This window comes from Labeo rohita, chromosome 19, assembly GCF_022985175.1.
Source record: "Labeo rohita strain BAU-BD-2019 chromosome 19, IGBB_LRoh.1.0, whole genome shotgun sequence".
Classification (NCBI taxonomy): domain Eukaryota; kingdom Metazoa; phylum Chordata; class Actinopteri; order Cypriniformes; family Cyprinidae; genus Labeo; species Labeo rohita.
The window spans coordinates 34,459,053-34,474,879 of record NC_066887.1 but is presented as its reverse complement, the minus strand read 5'-3'; the positions used below and the strand labels follow the sequence as shown (position 1 = coordinate 34,474,879).

The 15,827-nt window shown below is 33.7% G+C and overlaps 2 protein-coding genes across 2 annotated transcripts in view; one reads left to right on the top strand and one right to left on the bottom strand.

The window, feature by feature from the left end:
* The window catches only part of tgfbr2a (transforming growth factor beta receptor 2a), a 24,336-nt gene extending 8,995 nt beyond the window's left edge, over nt 1-15,341 (top strand). The window contains exons 5-9 of the mRNA XM_051136887.1: nt 1,696-1,886; nt 9,892-10,667; nt 11,552-11,693; nt 13,061-13,185; nt 14,403-15,341. Coding sequence (XP_050992844.1) covers nt 1,696-1,886; nt 9,892-10,667; nt 11,552-11,693; nt 13,061-13,185; nt 14,403-14,573 — 1,405 coding nt within the window. The 3' untranslated portion in view covers nt 14,574-15,341. The remainder of the gene's footprint in view (nt 1-1,695; nt 1,887-9,891; nt 10,668-11,551; nt 11,694-13,060; nt 13,186-14,402) is intronic.
* LOC127181892 (zinc-alpha-2-glycoprotein) overlaps nt 1-15,827 on the bottom strand; it is an 898,082-nt gene that overhangs the window by 480,004 nt on the left and 402,251 nt on the right. The window lies entirely within an intron of this gene.

Here is a 15,827-nt window from a genome sequence, read left to right as displayed (position 1 = left end):
ATAATCCACAAGTAATCCACACCACTCCAGTCCATAAGTTAACATCTTGAGAGGACAAAAGCTGAAATAGATCCATCATTAAGATGCTTAAACTCCAAACCGTTGCTTTCAGCTAATATGTTACATAACAATATAATATACATTGCTCTTCAAAAGTTCAGGAGTTTTTAATTCTTTGAAAGAAGACTTTTCTCCTCACCAAGGCTGCATTTATTTAATCAAAAAATACAGTAAAATCAGTAAAATTATGAAATATTATTACAATTTAAATAGCAGTTTTTCATGCGAGTATCTGTTCAAATGGAATTTATTTCTGTGATCAAAGCTGTATTTTCAGCATCATTACTCCAGTCTTCAGTGTCACGTGATCCTTCAAAAATCATTCTAATTTGCAGATTTGCTGCTTGACAAACAGTTGTGCTGTCCATTATTTTTGTGGAAACCGTCACACATTTGATTTTTTTAGTATTCACAGATGAACAGAAAGTTCAAAAGAACAGCATTTATTTGAAACTGAAATCATTTGTGACATTATTAAATGTCTTTACTGCCACTTTTGATCAATTTAATGCATCCTTGCTGAATACAGGGTTCGTACAAGGTGCTTAAAGTATTTGAATTTGACTATTTTGAAATTTAAGGCCTGGAAAACCCTCAAAAATAGCAATGTTCCTGAAGAGGTACTTGGAAAGTGCTTGAATTACTAAAAGACAATGCATCTATGAAATAAGTGTTCATTTTGTCAATAAGCAAACATCTTTTTAGGCAAAATTCAGAAAACATCATGCCTTTTTCGCTTACTTCAGTTAATGTCAGGAAACAATCGAGCTGAGTAAGCAGTAGTACTGACAGTGTTGTGTAAACATGACTGAAGATGCGAAAAGAGGAACAGATGAACCAAATCAGTTGAGTCATTTACGCCGGAGCCGCTCCGATTGATTCAAACTCGTGACTTAGATTGTTCGAATTGAATGATTCACGAATCTGTGCTCCGACTCCTGATCTGAAATGATGGTTCGCGAATCATAATTCAGATCGCGACTTCAGAGCGTGGATTGCGAATCATTTGCTTTAGTTCGGAACTTATTAGCGCGGATCATTTGATTCAGATCGGGACATCGGTGCGGGTTCGTGAATCATTTGTTTCATATCAGGATTTCGGCTTTATTTTGCAAATCTTTTTTTTTTTTTTTTTTTTTTTTTTCTTAAACAGTAGAAAACTTAAAACCGTTAAGGCAGTACAGTTACAACAACAAATAAAATAAACAAATAAAAAAAAATAAAAAATAAAAAAGAATGTATAAACACATACAAATCCCTTAAGAAAATTAATCTGGGTTTTTTGCCTACTACAGTATAGATGTAGTACACTTTGTAATAATTTAGTTGTAATACTTTGCATGTGCTTCACTTTATTTATGTTTTTATTAGTGTATTTTTATTGATCTGATTCAGTTTTTTTTTTTTTTTTTCAAATAAGTGAAATCTCTGATGGACCTTCAAAATAAAAAAAGTCCTGGAATTTCATTTTACAGTATCTGTACGAACACTGTAAATAAAAGTAATAGTTTCTTTTTAAAATAAATAAATAAATATACTTTTAACGTAGTATATATTTGGTGGATTTTCACTTCTGGTATTCTCAGATTGACAAAAAATCCAATCATAACTCATAATGTGCATGTTGTGTTTCAGGAGGAGAAATAACGGGAGAGCCACCATTGAGACGGTGTGTCACAATCCAGCCGTCCCGTTTCGCGGTCAGTATCTGACGGACTACAACAACAGCGTCTGTCAGATGAAGCAGGTGAAGGGGATGGAGGACGATTTCTACATCTGCTCCTGCAGTCAGGAAGAGTGTAACGATAAGCTCTTCTTCACTGATGGTAAGACACTCAAGAAATTATCTTATTCAGCGAGGTTGTTAAATTGATCAAAAGTTACATTAAAAGCTAAAAGTTAGACATTTGTAATGTTACAAAGATTTCTATTTCAAATAAATGCTGTTCTTTTGAACTTTTTATTCATCAAAGAATGCTGAAAAATAAAATAGATCACGATTTCAGAAATATATCATGAAAAATTAAATGTTTCCTGAGCATATTAGAATGATTTCTGAAGGATCACGTGACACTGAAGACTGGAGTAATGATGCTGAAAATTCAGCTGCGCATCACAGAAATAAATTACATTTTATCAGATATTCACATAAAAAACAACTATTTTAAATTGTAATAATATTTCACAATTTTACTCATTTTTACTGTATTTTTAATCAAATAAATGCAGCCTTCAGAAACATAAAAAATGTTAATTATTCCAAACTTCTGAACAGTGATGTATTAGTCAGTTGTTCACTTCCTGTCAAGTGGGCAGTTCTCAATCAGAATAAGAATATTAAGACTCATGTCACAGTTTTGACTCTTTCACGCTGCATGTAGGACATTTTAAAAGCATTCGTCGGGCAAATTGTGCAAGTGGTTTTCTATAATATCTCTGTGGAGCTGCCGAAGCGCTCAGACGTGTGGTTTCCTGTCTGTCTAAAAATCATCGCATGCAGAAATGTTGTTTTTAGAGCCGCGTGTTATTTCTGTGCTTCTGCGTCTGCACGTGTGTGGTTTGTTTGGGGTCGCGCATCACTGTGTTTACTGTAGGGAGTTTTGCGCAAGGAAAGCACCACTCGCGTTTTCTTTGTCAGAAACGGCTAGAATCTCGTTTTAGATTCATTGAACAGGAAGCTGCATCATGTGATTCTGAGAGGAAACTTTTGGTGTAGAAAATATGCGATCAAAATGTCTGTACATCCAAATATAAACACTACAAAAGTGATGGTCAGCCTTTGTATTTTTGTCTTGTTTTCCAGTAAGAATATGTGAATGTTTCTGAATCAAGACATGTTTTCATGAGAAGCAACTTCTGAATTGAAGTGAGAAAAAAAAACAAGAAAAAAGAGGAATAACATCACTTTCTGCATTCTCAAACACGTTTCACAGACTATTCAATAAGATTTTTTTTTTTAATATACCTAACCATATCTATATTTATGACAGCTTAAACAAATTATTCAATGACAAATATTTTTTAAAAAGACCATTTTGAAGAGTGTTTTTCTCATAAATAAATATATGAATAAATAAATAAATCTTCATTGACAGTAATGGTAACCAGTGACATTTTAATTATTATTACTATTATTATTGTTTTTATTATTATTATTATTATTAATAGTAATAATAATAATAATAATAATAATAATAATTAATAATAATAATAATATAGTAATCAGTTTTAATTGTATACTATTATAGTTTTTATTAATATTTCAAATTAACTTTTATTTTTATTTTTAATTTTATTTATTAGTTTAATTTTTAGTAATTTTATTTGCTTTTGTAATGTTTGTAAAAAAAAAAAAAATAATATACCATTTAGGTTTCATTTTTTAATTTTTTACTTCAGTTTTAGTTCCTTTTTTCTTTTTCTTTTTTATTTATTTTATTTTTCATCTAAAATTTATATTTTATTTCAACATTATTTCAGGTAACAACATTATCCACATATATAAAAACTGTGCATTTTGCATACTGTAATACATTTAAGTATATATGATTGGTTATATTAGACAATGACTGAACAGAGATCACATCTGTACATCACAGCTTTGTTTTTATTAATGATACATTAATTATGGTGCCTAACTATATCCATAATTATGACAGCTTAAACTAATTATTCAATGACATTTGAAGAGTTTTTTTTTCTCATAAATAAATAAAGCTCCTCTGTCAGTAGGAATGGTAAATACTGTGATTTTTTTTAATAATAATAATAATAATAATAATATATTATTATTATTATTACTATAGCAGTCAGTGGTTAAATTAAGCACAATTTTATTTAACCAAAAATAATCTTTATTCAATGACCTACTGTATGGTTTATGAGCGGTTTTCCTTGTGGGGCCTAAAATGTCAAAAGTTTTTTGTTTTTGTGGTTGTGTGGAGACATTTAGTCTTCCCAATGTAGGTTAAACCAATGCACGCACACTTGCATGCACACAATCTGTACGCCTGAGTGCCAAATGACCTAAATGACGCCGCTTATTTAGAAGTATGCGTTATTGTCAAAAATTAATATAATATTGATGGGGGGATTTTTAATAAATAAAACTGCCAATAGTTGGCAACGAGTGTCTATTTTAAAAAATGATTCATTAAATCCTAGCAAGTTGACAGTCCTTATGAACGGATCATTGAATATTCGATTCACTCGATTCGTTCAAAAAAAGATTCATTCTGTCATGCAGTGTTGCTCAGCACTTCTCCGGCTTTGTTTGGAGCTAATTAATTTGCAAAACAGGAAAAAAGACAATGTGTCTAAAATGTAACTGACGACTCAATTATCATCTTGTCTGTTGAACTGTTGTATAAAATTAATTTAACATGGGCGATCTCACACACGTGCTGATTCTTGTGTGGTGTTATTAACTAGGCCTATGCTATATCAGATAAAAAATAAAAACTGACAGGACTATGATTTCTTTCGTAATTCGAATTAGAGACATTCTAAATGCATTCTAATAGGCTTCATCATGCAATGAATGCTTTTGGACTCTCACAACGTGTTTTTGTTTGTTTTTGCTAAGTCACAGACACAAATGTGAGCTAGCGTGAATTAGAACAGGTGATCATTAAGTTAGCTTGAGAAAGTGAACTTACTGAAATGCTTTTTAGGGGCCAAGCACCGGAGGTGCGGTGGCACCTATTGTATCCGTTGGCGTTATTATTATTCCTTCTTCTTCTTCTTCTTCTTCTTCTTCTTCTTCTTCTTCTTCTTCCTCTTCCGCCGCAAGTCTATGGCAGCCCATAGAACCGCTTGCGGGAAAGTTGTATAATTTTGCACACTGATAGAGGACAGTCTCAACATTAACCATAGCAAGTTTGGAGTCTCTAACTCAAACTCTCTAGCGCCACCACTTGTCCAAACTTTCAAAAAATTTATGCTAATAACTTTTGAACCGTAAGCCACACAACAAAAATTCTTTTTTCCTCTGATTCCTTGGCTTATGCCGAGTTGAATGGACACCAAAATTCAAAAATCGTAAGGTTTAGTTTTTTCGCTATTCTCAATTGTTCGTAAAACCTACTTTTTCGAACTCGTCCTAGGCCGTTGCACCGATTGTCACAAAAATTGATCCAGATCATCTTCAGACCATGCTGGCAAAAAGTTATGGAATTCAAGTCGATTCGTCCAGCCGTTCACGAATAACACGCAAAAGAATTCTACGAAAAGCTAGTAAAAATCAATGTGAGGCTATATCTCCGTAACAATTTGTCATATTGACACCAAACTTGGTGTGTGTTATAACAAGCATGACCTGAACCTACCTGCAGTGTTTCGGTGCAGTGCCCCCTAGTGGTCAGGAGATACGAAAAATGGCTATTTTTCTTTATAACATCTGAATGATTTGTCCAAAAATCACAAAACTGGTCTCTTTAGATTCAGTGTGTCATACCGAGTCGAACCATATCCAATTTTCCCACGTCAGCCATTTTGGGTGTCGGCCATTTTGAATTTAGCTTTAAAATGCTGTATCTTGAGAACGGATTAGCGTATCGTTTCGACATTAATTACAAAAATGTTCGGCACCATGCCCTGAATGTACATAAAAATTTTGGGGCCAGCGCCACCTTGTGGTCAAAAGTTATGACGAAATTTCAAAAAATGCTAATAACTTTTGCGTACATTAGCCTATTGAAATGAAACTGATTTTGATAGATTCCTTCGGTCATGCTGAGAACACCGATACCAATTTTGCCCATTTTGGCTGAACTTCCTGTCCGCCATTTTGATTCATGTTAAAAACCTACTTTTTCAAACTCCTCCTAGACCGTTAGCCCAATTTTCACCAAATTTGACTCAGATCATCTTCAGACCATGCTGACAAAAAGTTATGGATTTTGTGTCGATACACGAAACCGTTTTCGTTTAGCGCATCAACGAATTTACTGGAAAGATGCCAAATTGCATCCGAGGCTGTATCTCTGCAAAGCTTTGACATATTGACACCAAATTTTATATGTGCTATTGTCACCACACTCTGACCAAGCCACATCAATTTGGTAACAGTGCCACCTATGGGTCAGAAGTAATACGCCATTCACTAAACATTAATAATGAAATTTACAAAAATGCTAATAACTTCTGTTTACATTAGCCTATTGGAATGAAACTGATGCCAATAGATTCCTTGGGTCAAGTCGAGAACATTGATACCCATTATACCCATTAAGATGCCAAATTGCATCCGAGTCTGTATCTCTGCAAAGCTTTGACATAATGACGGCAAACTTTGTGTGTGTCATTGTCATTTCACACAGAACACGTCACATCAATTTGAAAACAGCACCACCTGTTGGTCAAAAGTGATAAGCCATTAAATTTTATTACGATTGGTTGTATTTATGATTTTTCAGCCATTTCAACTGATATTATCCTAAAATGGCTTAAGTTACTCACTGTTGTAGTCGGTTTGCTGCTCCTTGCCGTGCTTAAGTCCTCATTCTGCCTCTTTTGTGCTTGGCCCCGCAATTGCTGCTTGCAGCTATATTTAAACTTCTTATTATTCTTCTGAGACTAAATGTGTCGACACTAACTCGTCCTAGAGCTTTAACTCTACAAACTCCAAACTCAGCCCAGATCTTCAGACTGATCCGAACGGGTGTGCTACATCTTTTCTCACTGATCAGGCTAAAAATGATGATTAAAACTGGGAAAAATCCCATAGACTTACATTGACGGAATGTTCAAATGAGCAGCACTCTTCAAACTCCAACTGACAAAACTCCCAGAATCCTTTGAGACTCAATCAAACTTCCCTTCTATGTACTGTATTTCTAATCCATTCAAACTCATTCAAACTATCTATCTATCGCTAGCAACCAGAATCATGCTAGCAACTTGCTAATTATGATGCTAATCATGCTAGAAACATGCTAGCAACTTGCTAATCATGTTAGAAACATGCTAGCAAATTGCTAATCATGTTAGCAACTTACTAATGTTAAAAACATGCTAGCAACTTGCTAATCATGTTAGAAACATGCTAGCAATTGTTTAATCATTCTAGAAACATGCTACCAACATGCTAATCAAGCTAACAACATGCTAGCAACATGCTAACAACTTGTTAATCATGCTAGAAACATGTTAGCAACTTGTTAATCATGCTAGTATCTTGTTAATCATGTTAGAAACGTAGTAGCAACTTGCTAATCATGCTAGAAACATGCTGGGAATTGTTTAATCATGTTAGAAATATGTTACCAACATGCTAATCATGCTGACAACATGCTAGCAACATGCTAACAACTTGCTTATCATGCTAGAAACATGTTAACTTGTTAGTCATGCTAGAAACATGCTAGCAAATTGTTAATAATGCTAGAAACATGTTAGCAGTTGTTTTATCATGCTAGAAACATGTTAGCAACATGCTAGCAGCTTGCTAACCATGCTAGAAATATGCTAGGAACATGTTAACAATTTGTTAATTGTGTTACAAACATGTTAGCAACTTGCTAATAATGCTAAAACCATGCTGGGAATTGTTTAATCATGCTAGAAATATGCTACCAACATGCTAATCATGTTGACAACATGCTAGCAACATGCTAACAACTTGCTTATCATGCTAGAAACATGTTAACTTGTTAGTCATGCTAGAAACATGCTAGCAAATTGTTAATAATGCTAGAAACATGTTAGCAATTGTTTTATCATGCTAGAAACATGTTAGCAACATGCTAGCAGCTTGCTAACCATGCTAGAAATATGCTAGGAACATGTTAACAATTTGTTAATTGTGTTACAAACATGTTAGCAACTTGCTAATAATGCTAAAACCATGCTGGGAATTGTTTAATTGTGCTGGAAATATGCTACCAACATGTTAATCATGCTAACAACATGCTAGCAACATGCTAACAACTTGCTTATCATGCTAGAAACATGCTAGCAACTTGCTAATCATGCTAGAAACATGCTAGCAAATTGTTAATAATGCTAGAAACATGTTAGCAGTTGCTTAATCATGCTAGCAACATGCTAACAACTTGCTTATCATGCTAGAAACATGCTAGCAACTTGCTAATCATGCTAGAAACATGCTAGCAAATTGTTAATAATGCTAGAAACATGTTAGCAGTTGTTTAATCATGCTAGAAACATGTTAGCAACATGCTAGCAGCTTGCTAACCATGCTAGAAATATGCATCCCTGGTGAAAAAACAGCATATGCTGGTAGCTATGTTTTGATGTTGGGATGCTGGTTAGGTATGTTTTGATGCTGGTTTAAGCTGATCCTTTGCTGGTTCATGCTGGTTATGTTGCTGGTCAAGGACCAGCATAAACCAGCTAAGGACCAGCACATACCAGCTTAAACCAGCATCAAAACATACCTAACCAGCATCCCAACATCAAAACATAGCTGCCAGCACATGCTGTTTTTTTCACCAGGGATGCTAACAACATGCTAACAACTAATCCTGCTAGACTTTTTACGTTAACCTTTTAAAACTACTTTAAACCTGAAACTGAATTTCAGACTGAAAACCATCAAACTTAAAACTTTTTTTTTATTCTTAACTTCTTAAACTCTTTAAACCAGGGGTCACCTGCCTAGTTTAGCTCCAACCCTAATCAAACACACCTGAACCAGCTAATCAAGGTCTTACTAGGTATAATTGAAACTTCCAGGCAGGTGTGTTGAGGAAAGTTAGTGGTAAACTTTGCAGGACACCGGCCCACCAGGAACAAATTTGGTGACCCCTGCTTTAAATTTTCTTGTCCGGCTTTCTCCAGCCAACTTAAAGTTTGTCTTGACAAACTTTTTTAATCTAGTTTCTGCATGTAATGCATCCCTCATCTCTTCCTCTCAGTTCGTCCCTCATCCTCACAGACGCACATAGTAAAGCACAATAACGTTATAATATCAGGGGAATGTCTTTAAAATCTAATCAATGAAATACCACCTTATTATGTTGAGCTCTTTTTAAAGAACGTCAGAAGTTGCGCTCAAAATATTTTGCGTGAAAAATGACGACAACATGCGTGAACAAGCACGCAGCTCATTAATACCAAGCTCTGATTGGCCATATATATTATTATAGTTTTTTTATTAATATTTTGAATTAACTTTTTTATTTTTAGTTCTAAATAAATAATAAATGTTTTTGTTTTTTGTTTTTTAGTAATTTTATGTACTTTTGTCATATTTGTCAGCTTTTTTTATCTGACTATTTATTTTGAATTAAATGTTTTCTTTTTTTATTATTATTTCAGTTTTACTACTTATAGTTATATGTGACCCTGGACCACAAAACCAGTCATGAGGCTCAATTTCATGAAATTGACATGTATACATCATGTGAAAAAATAAGCTTTCCATTGATGTATGGTTTGTTAGCATAAGACAATATTTTATGAGATACAACTATTTGAAAAAATCTAAATATTGAGAAAATCGCCTTTAAAATTGTCCAAATAAAGTTCTTAGCAATGCATATTACTAATCAAAAATTAAGTTTTGATATATTTACAGTAGGAAATTAAAAACATATCTTCATAGAACATGATCTTTACTTAATATCCTGATGATTTTTGGCATAACAGAAAAATTGATCAGACCCACACATTGTATTTTTGGCTGTTGCTACTGTACAAATACACCCGGGGTAATTAGGGCTGGTTTTGTGGTCTTAGTATTTTAGTTTTTTCATCTAATATTTATATTTTATTTCAACCTTATTTCAGGGAATAAGAATGTTTCTAATCATTCTGGTTTGAGTGAAGAGTCATTCATTTTCCTCTCAAATTCCTGTACATTTTCAGCTCCTTCAGGTCCAGGAGACTTTAGGAAGGATCCCCCACTGGTGCTGTTGATCACTGTGGTTCCTGCGTTGATCGCTGTCGTCGTTCTCCTCTCGACCTTCTACTGCTACCGCGTTTTCCGCCAGCAGAGTCTCAAAGCGCCTAAGACCAAAGGCATCGACATCGAGACTTGTGCGATCATGAGCGACGACGACCGGTCCGACAGCAGCTCGGCCAACGCCAACAGCCTGAACCACAACACGGAGCTTCTTCCAATCCAGCTGGACATTATAGTCGGTAAAGGCCGCTTCGCCGAAGTCTACAGAGCCAAACTCAAGCAGGGAACGACGGACGAATCCTTCCAGATGGTAGCCGTGAAGATCTTTCCCTACGAAGAATACGCCTCGTGGAAAACCGAGTGGGAGATTTTCTCCGACGCCGAGCTTCGACACGAAAACGTGCTTCAGTTTCTGACCGCCGAGGATCGGAAGGCCGAGCGACGCTATTGGCTGATAACGGCCTATCATGAGCGAGGAAACCTGCAGGAGTTCCTGACGCAGCACGTGATTGGCTGGGACGAGCTGTGCCGATTGGGCGGGTCTTTAGCGAGGGGCGTGGCTCATCTCCACGCTGATCGGACGCCGTGCGGACGCGCCAAAGTGCCCATCGTACACCGGGACCTGAAGAGCGTAAACGTCCTGGTGAAATCAGACCTCAGCTGCTGCCTGTGCGACTTCGGACTCAGTTTGCGACTCGATAACTCCATGTCTCCTGAAGAACTGGCCAACAGCGGACAGGTGAGAGTGTGTCGTACTGAGAGCATCACCACTGACTATAAGCTAATGAGTGTAGTTTTAGAAACTGGGCCATTTTCAGGAAAATTCCATATTAATCAATTAACTAATATATTATATTAGTTATTAGTTGCATATTATTAATAATTATATATAGTAGTAATTAATTATAATTCTACATTAATACTATAAACTAAGTATGTTATTATTTAAAATAAAGAAACTATATATACATACATACATACACACATATATATATATATATATATATAAATAATTAATGTAGGGTTAGGTTTATTATAATTTTTTTTTAAATAAATTGTTTAGGACTGTCAAACGATTAATCGATTAATCGCATGCAAAATAAAAGTTTGAGTTTGCCTAATATATGTGTGTGTACTGTGTGCAGTCATTATGTATATATAAATAAAAACGCATTCATGTTTATATTTAAGAAATATTTACAAGTGTATGTATTATAATTTTTAAAAATATTTTGTGCATAAATAACAGTTATTATTCACAGTTAGTTAAGTGTTATTGAGCGTGATGAGGTCAGTGTAAGTGTAAAAATAATGAAATAACATTAAAGACTGTAAGAGAAGTGACGTCTGTGTGAACCGCATGCTAAAAAATAATGATGGTGATGTCAGAATAATTAAAGTATTATATTTAAAGAGAAAATGACACTGAACTGAAATGTGGCACAAAGACAAACAATATACAGTGATCTACATCTGGAAAACAAGCATTTCAAAATAAAAATCTTTAGTGTGTTTTACATTAAAAATGTATTTTGCATTACACACCAAACAAAGTTAACTCTATCAGATAATGTCTAAGTTCAGTGCAAGATCATTACATGGTCTATTATATGTCTTTCTCAGGTGGGAACGGCGCGATATATGGCTCCTGAGGTGCTGGAGTCCAGGATGGACCTGGAGAACATCGAGTCCTTCAAACAGGCCGATGTTTACTCCATGTCTCTGGTTCTGTGGGAAATCACGTCCAGATGCAGCGCCATCGGAGGTAAGAAACATCCATATTTAGATTCATATTGCACAGTCTAAGTTTGCTAAAAATAGACGTAAATGCCACAAAAGGTGTAGTTATTTGTAAATGCATTTTTTTATTCAGTTGTATTATATGCAGTTAAAATTAACAATAATTACACCAAGAATATAGCATAGATGCAAGAAATATTTTATTATAAAATATATTATAAAATCTTTAAAAATCTACATGTTAAATATTATAAAATAGAAAATATATATATTATAATATACATTTTTAAAGTAGAAAATACCTTTTTTGTGTATTTAATGTGTGTGTGTGTGTGTGTGTGTGTGTGTATATATATATATATATATATATATCAGAGGTCGCGTTAACTACAACGATATATCATGCCACGTTAAAGAGTGCCAAAATGGTATTTATTGCTTGAATTTCCTAATGAAATTGACAGAATTTGAAATCTGGGACTTTGTTTCATATCAAAAGTAACACAAAGCCTAGCCTATTGCTATTTATTGGAAGGAAGACGCACTATGTAACTTGCTGTCCATTCATCAACTGAAGACAGCATAGATCAAGAGAACTTAATCAAAATATCCAGCATTAGCAGCTATTGCAGCTCTGCATAATCTGGGCCCAAATTCATTGTATTCTAAACTTAATTGTCAATCAATTGTTGATGCTATTAAGGTGTGCAGACCCAAAAATCTATTAAACCAGTAACCAGGCATCACAGCTGGCAAAGGGGCATGTCTGACTTTGACATGTATATATTGACATTATTATGTAATCAAAATGCAAATTATTATTGCTGCTCTTCAATGATAATGTCAAGTTACTTTAATGTATTTGCACCAAAAAATGATAAGGATTTATGCTGATATCGTCCAAAACCACACTTTGCCAGGGGTGTTTACAAACTTTTGGAGGGCAGTGAGTGTGTGTGTGTGTGTGTGTGTGTGTATATATATATAGAGAGAGAGAGAGAGAGAGAGAGAAAGAGAAAGAAAAGCATCAATCAGGCTTTGTTCTGAAGTTCCCAGCAAATATGTGTGTGAAAAAAAACAGGAAGCATCACTGTCGTGAACTCAGCCGTGACACGCGTCATGTCACACAGCCCACTTCCTGTCACTGCACTGTTGCACTTCCTCTATAGCTGTGTTGTTGTTGTTGTTTAAGGGTCTTTATTTCAGATTCAAGAGAATTTGTGGCAGGAAGCTGCCAGATTTGTGTTGCTTGTTGTGAATGGCTGGTTCAACTTCAAACCCTAATGACTCACTTCCCAAAATGCCATTCTCTTATAATCCCCGCCTCCTCTGTGCACAGAGCTGTCAGTCAAACTCATGTTTGTGTGTGTGTGTGTGTGTGTGTGTGTGCAGATGTGCGCGAATACGAGCCTCCGTTCGGGAAGCTGAAGGATCATCTGTGTGTGGAGAGCATGAAGGACGATGTTATCAGAGATCGACTGAGACCCGAGATACCCACCAGCTGGACTAACCACATGGTAACTACTTAAACTAGTCTCATAGAGACAGACGGTTCACTTAACCAGCACTTCTCAACCTTTTTAACTTAGAAGCCCCTCATTATCAGACCCCAAGATACTTTTGGTGCTTTTGTAATGATGAAGCTGTTCATATTCAGGCTTTTTTTTTTAAATAAATAAATGTAAACTGAAATAAAATATAAAAAGCTTTTATTTTTATATTTTATTTTATTTGGAAACTAAATACTAAAATTTATTTCAGTGTTTAGTTTCCAAGGCAACATTTCTCAACATTTCTAATAACTAATAAATAACTAAATAACTAAAAATTAAAGGTATATAGACATGAAAGCAATTTTTTTTTAATCAAATTTAAAATATTAACAAAAACTATCATTTTTAACTATAATATTAAACATTATTGATTTTTTGTATTACTCATTTTAATTATTTATTAATTATTTTACTCAAATGTTTTATAATATATTGTAATTTATTATTACTATTAATATTACTAATTATTAGTTAATTTATTAATTTTACAAATTTCCATTTTTTGTAATTCATTTTATTTTAGTCTGTTCTTTTATTTTAATTATTTATTTTTATATAATTATATTATTTAAATCTATTTTTATCATTTATTTTAATATTATTTTTCTCTTAACTTATAAATAAAACCTTAATCTTATATAAAACCTTTTTTTTTTACACTTTTTTCTCTTAACTTCTCCATATCATTATCACTCCTTTTAATTATTGATTTTACTCAAATTTTTTTTTTTTTATATATATATATATATATTTTTTTTTATACTCACTCTAGTGCTGTACTGGTATTATTAATTTATTAATCTATTTAATTATTTAAATCTAATTTGTGTTAATTTATTTGAACTTATGTTATTATTATGTATTTATTTATTTAAATCGATTTTAATTTATTATAATACTTTAGACTTTATTCTACTTTAATGTTATTTTTATTTATTTATATTTATATGTATTATTTATTTTTTTAACTTATTTTTATTGTTTATTTTATTTTAATATGTTCTTTTTATTGTTTTAATTATTTATTTGAATATAATTTTATTATTTAAATCTATTTTTAATTTGAATAATTCGTGTTTTTTTATTTTGTTCTTTAATTTCATCTTATTTATATAATTTATTATTTTGACTTTTTTTTTCTATAAATGTCTCCCTATCATCATCTCGTATCTCTCTCCCAGGGCATTCAGCTGCTGAGCTCCACCATAGAGGAGTGTTGGGATCACGACCCCGAGGCTCGTCTGACGGCGCAGTGCGTCGTGGAGCGATTCGGTGAAATCAGCAGCGCCGTGATCCCGCCCGTCAGCTCCGACACCAAAAGCACACAGGATTCTGGGAATGATGAGAAATAGATCCAAACCGCAGACACCCATCTGTCGAATTACTTGATAAAGGCCATTTCAGACAGATGTGTGACATTTGCACTTTACGGGAACAACTAAACGCGCCAAATCCACGCATGCGTACAGCACAGGTGATGTTTATTTAGCTATGAACTCATACTCAATATCCAGAGCGCGTGTATGACGCCAGTCGCTCGTTAGCAATCATTATAAGCTTCAGGGAAAATCTGCTTTGCCGACGTGAAATAGTCAAACAGAGGAACAGGAGCGCAAGTCCTGACGCAAAGGATTCTGGGACGTGAACTTATACCAGGAACATCCAAGGGACCATTTGTGAACTTTCAGTATTATAAAGCCACAGGATGATTATGAGCGATAAATCAAATCCAGCTGATTTAAGTGTTAGAGGAAAATATATCAAAGAACCAAAGAGAAGCGTGAGCCAAAGATAATCAGGATTATAGAGATGAAATATGAATTCTGCTGTATTTGAGACACTCAGGTGAAGCTGTTTGTTTATTAATGTGAAAATATAAAGACTTTTACACACGTGCCTTACAGAACGAAGATTGATTTAGATGTTTTAGAATGTTGATGGTCTGTTAATGAGGATCTGATTGTTCAGCCGATGAAATATCAACTTTCAGATTCAGCAGATGAAAGCAAGAGTTATAAAAGCCAAGAAAAGAGCACTTTTTTACATATATGCATATATATATATATATATACATAATCGTGTATATTTGTTTAAAAACTTTATAAAACATCATAAAATCATTTTGTGAATGTTGTGTTTTTATGAACCGCATACAGCTTTAAATCAACATGAAATTTTGATGAAGTTTAACTCCATTAGTCTCTTAATTCATGTTTCTGGTTTTATTGTTAACAATTCATCAGTTAGTCTAGGAGTGAAAAAATAATAATTTCTTCAAATTAAATTGAGATATATATATATATATATATATATATATATATATATATATATAAAGTTAAATGAGCTGCAAACACTGTTTCAGATAAAGAAAAAATTCTTTTCTCTAAATAAACGTGCATTATTAAATCTTATACTGCCTCCTGCTGGAGAGATTCAACATCACAAATACGGTGGGGGGAAAAAACTTTTGCTTTTATCCGACTTTTACATACACACACAAAAAACACAATTGTTTGTTCCACTCTTGGTTTAAATTACAGTAAATAACATGTAATAAGTTGTAATATGTTTTTTTTTTTTTTATATATATATTATAAGATTGAAAG